We start from the raw sequence: 7,087 nt of genomic DNA, 5'->3' as shown, positions 1-7,087 counted from the left end.
TGGGTTGGGAACTTGGGGCACAAATTGTTGATTGACACCAGTGCTTCGGATCGCATTAATGAGTATCTTCCTAGGATTACGTTGTAAGACGATGCGAGGGGGGTGACTGAAAAGTCGATCGCGCAACTCCTTCGCAGGCCACCTTCATGACCCAGGATCATGTCAATTGTGACGACCCCGAGTTTTCCTTCAAAGAATCCCCCGTAAAGTCTATGAGATTGAACTTTGTTGGCCTTCGAGGCCGAGATTTTGATAGGATTCCAAATAGATTATGTCCCCCGCACTACCAGTATGTATCATTACTCTTTTGACAATCTTCGTTCCCATATGGATATGGATGACGAGTAGGTCGGCTTGCTTGTTTTCCCACTCGACCACATCGTTGTCATCGAATTGTAGCTGGTATGGCTTGCGAGCAACCTCGGCTATCAACATCATTGGCCTCCCGGGAGGCAATGGGGCATTGGAGGCCCTTCTCTGCTCCCGCCTACTGGGCATTCTCGGCTGGTGACGCCCAGTGATCGTCCCAACAAAACCGTCAACTCGAGGGAAAACAGGAGGTTGTGGGGACGGTGCAACCGGATCGTTGGCAATTTGGCCTTGTGCTCGCCTAGCTTCCATAAACCTCCGATCTTCTCATTCAGCCTCGCGATGTATGCTTTGACACTTGGCGATATTATGGGTGTTTTTACAACGTTTCGTGCACCACATTCCTCGAGCTGGGGTCGCGGGTGGTCTACCTCGCCTTCTGTTTCCCTGCACGGTTCCCATCATGTTCTGCGCCTGAAATTGCATCTGACCTAGGCCTCCTTGTAACTGAAGGGCTGGGTCTTGCGATGTTTGCTCGGGTTGCTTCTTGGGTCCCCATGACTGGTTCCCCTTGTGATTAACACCCGATGCTTGGCTCTGTTTTCGCGAGCCTTCCTGGCCTTGGTTTTTTCTTGTGATCTTGTCAGACTCGATCTGGTCGTACGCCTTCTACATCATCTTCTCATAGTCGAGATACACCTGGTTTCGTCCCAATCTATCCTTGAACTCTGAGTCGTCCCACAATCCCCCGAAAAATGCTTTCCTAGCCCCTTGCTCAGTGAAGTCGTGTGCCTCAATTGCTATTGTTGCGAATCTCTTGACATACGACTCGAGGGATTTGTCTACTCTTTGCTTCAGCCCCTGGGTTTGCAACATCGTCACCTTTCGCTTTTTAGAGGCACTGAAGTGGGTTACGAAACGCTCCTCGAGGTCGTCGAAGCTCTGGATTGTTCGCTTGGGCAGCTAGAGCATCCATGACAGGGAGATTCCTGACAACGTGTTCGGGAAACCTTTACACATAGTTGCATCGTCCGCGTTGCAAGCCAACATTGTATAACGGTACCGGTTGATGTGGTCTCGAGAGTCCTCGACGCTTGTATAGTCCTTTGACGTTGGATATTTGAAATCCTCGCGTGCGGGTGTATTGATGATATGATCGGCGAAAAAGGTTCCTCCTTGTGGGTTCGACCCTGCACTAACTTGGTGCCCTGGGAATGACCGAATTGGGCAGAGAATTGACCGTTCGGACGGGGTCCAATGAACTGATCGTGAGTGGGGTACTCGGGGATCTGATTGTAAAAGGGATTGTAGGAAGGCTCATGGAATTTTGGTGAAGGGAGTTGTGGCTCATAGATTGGCTCGTAGAACCTCGAGAGTAGGAGTTGCGGCTCATAAGCAGGCTCGTGCAGCTTTAGAGGAGGTTGTTGGAGTTCGTAGATGCGCTCGTATTGTCCGTACTGCAGCCGAGGTGGCTCGGAGTAGCGCAATTGTCTTGCGCCATGATCGCGACCATGGAGCCGAGAGGATGGACGAGGCTGGTTCCTGGCGTGCTCGAGCTCCCTTTGATGTAGGATTCTCACCTCATCCTCCAACAAGCACCTCCTCTCTTCATCTTCCTGGCATTGCCTCTCTTCTTTTGCTCGACGAAGCTTTTCGTTTTTGTCTTTGTCTTGTTGTTCTTTCCTCTCCCTTCAAACAAGGAACTCATTGTACTCGGCGATTTCGATGCTAGTCATGGAGGCTCGACTCTTGGCGGTGTCATTCTTGGACTCGGCAGTTGCCCGAGTTTGATGCATTTTTTATACTTTCCATCGTTCAAACTCTTGGGTGGCCTAACTGTGTGAAAAAGAAACGACGGTCGACGCTAGTGTTGATGCCCAGATTCTTCGCGATACAACACGTCTCGCGAGAGGTTGGAAACCAAGCTTCTTCTCTTCTTGGCTCGGGTAGGAAGTTGTCGAGTTAAGGGCTCCAAGAGTTGAGGATGGTTCGGTCGATTGCTTGTCACACCACCTCACTCGATATACCTACACAACCAAGCCCAGATGGGATCTCCCTGGATTTGGCTTTCCGATGCTCAAGTCAGTCGAGGCTCAAATGAGGGTAATGTAGTGTTTAAGTGAGAGTAAATAGGGTAATAAAAAGCTCGAGTCCTCATGAGGAGAAACGTCTCGCGAACCTTTTAAATTATTTCCAAAGAGGAATAATTCGACTGACACTTCTCTGTATATTTTGGCAGAGTTTCAGTACTGCAAAAAGAATGTGAACAATGTATTTTCTTACCAACCACTATTTATAGGGAAATAAATGGTCCCCTACCTTTCCATTTTAAGTCAATCACGTCACTCTATCCCTTTTAATTTACCATTTTCCTTCCCTTTTCTACGGGCTTTCGGCTCATGGGCTTTTCCTTAACCCTAACCATGAGTATCACAACTAGGCCCAATGATTCCGCCCCAACAATAGGGTGGAAGACGAAATAAGATATAACCTGAAACGTTGACTTGAGGAGTAATAAATAGTTTTCAACCATTCTAATTTCTCTTTTAAAGGTCAATTTCCATAAGAATCGGACCCATCTTATACTACCATAATACTGAAAGTTTTGAGTCAACAAACTAAAATCCCACAAACGAAATTACACAACCGGGTTGTAAAGTCGCCATGAGCAAAATTCCGATGTATTTGGGAGGATCTTGTTATTTAAATAAATCTAAAACACTTCTATGAGGTTGGATTTGTGGCAGGTATCAACAAGCAAAAAGGCTTCTCAAATGAATTGACATAAGAAAATCTACAATTAGGTCTTAAACTGTAGTTCAATGGGTTGATAGATAAATTATGTACCACCCCAAACCAAATAAATTCGGTAGGAATATTTGCATAGAGGACTTCCTTGTCAGTAAGGTATCCTCATAAACTACAGATAACTAAGACAGAGTTAATAAATCTATGACAAACTAAATGTGGTCTCTCAGATGACTATTTCTTGCACAAGACTAAGGTATCTCAGAGCAACAATGGTGCTCTCTCAGAGATACTTCACATAATGTACACCCAACATAAACCCATAGACAAAATTCATGCTTTTGGTCGAGTTTTAAGGATTCCGGGAGGAGAAGATGTGGTTGGCCTGATCATTGGCTTTGACTGCCATTGATGAGGTACTAAAGGTCTAGATTGATCAGCGCCACCTGTACCAGATGGGTGGCCGTTTTGTGCCACGTCAGCACCATGCTGTCCTTCCTTGGACCATAGCTGCTTCAGAACATAGTTGTCATCGTGCAACTCAAATGGAGTGCTGCAATAGCGAGCAATGATGTTAAAATTAAGTTTTTGTTAAGATTTTTCAGTATTATTGAAGTTGTAAGTAGAGAAGAATGAGATTTTTCAGTCACCTGTTGAAATCAAAATGCACAAGCTGCATATCTTCTGAAATCTCCACCTCAACCGTAGCATTTGGCCTCGTCTGTCATTAAATTTCAGAACAAAATTAGAGTGTCGCCAATTTTTTAGAGGCTACCATAAGATAACATAACTACTATCCACAACACAATCAAAATACTAATAAACTCTAAAAAGATAATTTATTTACAGTTTAAGTGTTTTATTCGAAATATGGAACATGCCTAATATAAATAGTTGAGTGGAACAATTTAGAGCACAGAAAACCGCATCAAAATTCACTGAGTTAATATAAAAATTGATCAAAATACAATGAGTTAATACGAAAACTTCATCAAATTACACAATGAGTTGATTCTAAAACCTCACTAAACAGGAAATGCAGTGAGATAATACTGTATTTGCCTAAAATAAGGACTAACTAATAAAATATACAAAATTATGTGTTTTCTTAGTATTTTTAGTGGGCTGTGCGTAACATGCCCCGACAACATAAAGATTAAACTTCACTGAACTTTTAATATTTTTTAGTATTTTTAAGCCAATTTATGTGAATTTAGCATTACCTGAACTAGAATAAAAGGCAAGGCCACGCCACCAGTTGGAGCATTTCCAGAGGAACATAATTGTTGATTTCGCTGAACAAGTTGTTGATATCCAACAAGCTTCAACCACAACACGAGATTATATTAATAAGTGTCGTTCATAACAACAAATATAAATAAACAAATAAAAGTTAGGAAAAAATTACCTGTTCCTCCAACTCTTGTAGGTATGTAGCTCTTTTCTCTATTCTACTCCTTAATCTAAGACGCTCTGCCTGAAAATATCATTCTTTCAATAGTGAGTAATCGCAGATACTAAGGTGATACTCTCTCCGTTTACTAAAGAATTAGGCACTAGGCAGTGAGTTACGAAATTTGTTATTGAAAACTGAAAATTTTTCACTCTTTCTATGCAAATTATGATTGTTGATTGGTTAAAAATGAGGTGAGCTATAAATTCTAGAAAAAAGTAATAATAATATAGGGTAATTATTGGATTCCTCGGTTCTTGTGCAAATGTTTAAAATGACAATCTTTGATGAACGGAGGTAGTAGAAGAAAACTATGATGGTGTAAGAATAAGTACCTTCAACTCTTCAATATCACTGATACTAGTACGAGGCAGACCCTTCCAGTGAATCTCCTTTTTGTCTTTAGATATAATGTCCATTGCCATCAGAACGTTTAATGCATCATAAACCCTACGTCTTATATTCTTCTCCTCATATTGTAGCTATAACAAGAAATCAAGTACAGATGAGAATTTACTTCAATTTTTTATAAAAGATACATCTCCACTTGGTCATGTTAAGGATGTATTACTTGATCTGGTGATGTAGGACTATTGCTAGGATCTGCAAATTCAGCCACTAGTTCATCTGCAACCTGAAAAAAAAAATACTATCACCATTAATTTCCCTGAATGAAGTTTATAACGAGAAGGAAATAGTAAGACTCCCGTGAAACCACAAAATGCAAGAAACTGAATACTGTAAATCAGAATGTAAAAAGATCAAAACTTTATACCATGCATCAACTCAAACGTTTGAACTTTGAATACACTTAAAAATATAACACATAATATAGCATGCTAAGAGCTTCTCCATCCAACCATGAATCCATTAAGCATCATATCGTATACTGCAGTATAAGTTAGTAAGAAAAGAAGCTTTTCCCACGCAATTATAACGAACTATACTATTTGAAAATGAACTGCAGTATAAGTTGAAAATGAGCTATATTCTTTCAAGATCAGTCCTCAAGAAAGCAAAAAAATACATTAACCAAATGAAATGTTTGTCACACAAAGCTAACTGACCTCATTGTATGTGGTTGTTCCTTTGCTTTCCACTTTCTCACACACTAGACAAATGGACGAAAAAAAAAAGGAAAAAGAATGTAATACTAGATAAGTAGCCATAAGCCATGTACATGAAAAACAAGGATCAAATGATTAAGAATCAGAAAAGTTAAGATCAAGTGATTAGTTACCTTTCATACTAAACTGGCGTAGCCCTCTGCCACTTTTATCACCTCCAGTTGCACGCTGAACTCTTTTCTTCTTCGTGCCACTAATCCAAAATAAGTGATGGATTAATATTCAGAAGTCTACTAAGGACTCACAAGGTCCTTGAGAGTGGTTATATAGTGTAAGGAAGACTCACACAACAGGTCCTTGAGAAGCACTATCTTCACCATGAATCTCAAGATGACTTAACCTATTGACTGTATTATCGCCAGCTGTCATCGCTCCGGCTTCACTCCGGCTTGATGGGGACCCCACACTGCCACTTGTCGAAACCGATTGACCGGAAATGGTGGTACCCCATGATCTAGTTGCCCCCTTTGAGTTCCTCTCTCCATTTTCATGTGATTCCATTCCTACCCAAAACTTAAAGAACAACTTTCAGAATTCAGAATCAACAATTCCTGCTTGTGAAGCTAATAATTTCTGTTTAAGAGTTTGCATCTTAACACTACTGAAAAGGAAAAATTGAATTGGGGAAAACTAAAACAGGCTACCAAATACCAATAGCAACCCTCAAAAATACCCTAAATATACTACCCATATCAACAGCTCAAAAAAACCCCAAATTTAATCAGATGGTATACAAGTTGGTGAATCAACAAAATTCAGGCGGTGAAGATGAGAATCAACCGAAATCGTCACGGACCCAGAACAGCACTGACCTTTTCACTAGGTTTGAGGGAAAACCCAGATGAAGAAACCACCTTTCTGACGGATGAGCAGCGTAAAGTAGCGAATAAAGGAGTTCAGAGAGCATCAATGGCTACTGCTTTGTACCCTTCTGATTTAAAAACCCATACGCCCGCAGAAAGAGAAGAGGATTTGGAGCGTGAAGAAGGGCGGGTTCAAGCGAGAGTTCTGATCCAGCGGGAGTTGGGAGGAAGCGGTCAAATGAGTGTGTTGGAGCGTTGGTTTTTTTTTGCATTAAGCTTTGGAAAACGAGGAAATTTCGTTGCAAGGGTTTTTTTTGTGACCCGGGTTGGATTCGTTTAAAAAACAAAGCCATCCACGTTATTCCTCATGAGGAATAACTTCAAGAAAGTGATAATGAATTGTACATAAACGTGATTTGAGAATATGAGGGAAAGGTGTTACATTTGGTTAAGAACATGTATATAATAGTCCCTCCTAAATTTGTCAAAACTAGAGCTTGTTGAGAGAGTTTAGTATACAGATTTAGATGTATTTTTGTCCTGTCGTAACTAACTAAGCTTGTAATATATATATAATTGTCGAAACTTACTAAGTTTGTGATGCATTAATTATAGTAGTTCCACGTAATTGTAATATAGAGCTTCTT

At 41.0% G+C, this 7,087-nt stretch overlaps 1 protein-coding gene across 1 annotated transcript; it reads right to left on the bottom strand.

The window, feature by feature from the left end:
* Positions 1-3,022: 3,022 nt before the first annotated feature.
* Positions 3,023-6,138, bottom strand: LOC141249951 (uncharacterized). The gene is made up of 11 exons (XM_073669834.1): positions 5,924-6,138; positions 5,751-5,830; positions 5,578-5,621; positions 5,082-5,144; positions 4,846-4,992; positions 4,466-4,534; positions 4,281-4,379; positions 3,708-3,778; positions 3,478-3,610; positions 3,167-3,239; positions 3,023-3,075 (listed from the first exon to the last, which is right to left on the bottom strand). The coding sequence occupies exons 1-11, from the start codon at positions 6,136-6,138 to the stop codon at positions 3,023-3,025; spliced, it is 1,047 nt and encodes a 348-aa protein (XP_073525935.1).
* Positions 6,139-7,087: the final 949 nt, after the last annotated feature.

This window comes from Phyllobates terribilis, unplaced genomic scaffold, assembly GCF_046119375.1.
Source record: "Phyllobates terribilis strain yellow unplaced genomic scaffold, ASM4611937v1 Scaffold_5260__1_contigs__length_52992, whole genome shotgun sequence".
NCBI classification, from domain to species: domain Eukaryota; kingdom Metazoa; phylum Chordata; class Amphibia; order Anura; family Dendrobatidae; genus Phyllobates; species Phyllobates terribilis.
This window is presented reverse-complemented; position numbering and strand designations above follow the sequence as displayed.

Bases quoted from the DNA above. Each gene is read 5' to 3' on its own strand.
- LOC141249951 (XM_073669834.1), bottom strand. From the start codon at position 6,138: ATGGAATCACATGAAAATGGAGAGAGGAACTCAAAGGGGGCAACTAGA. The intron at 4,380-4,465 runs GTAATTTTTTCC...TTGTGGTTGAAG, and splicing joins TACAAGAGTTGGAGGAACAG to CTTGTTGGATATCAACAACT. The intron at 3,611-3,707 runs GTGACTGAAAAA...TCGCTATTGCAG, and splicing joins GTGCATTTTGATTTCAACAG to CACTCCATTTGAGTTGCACG.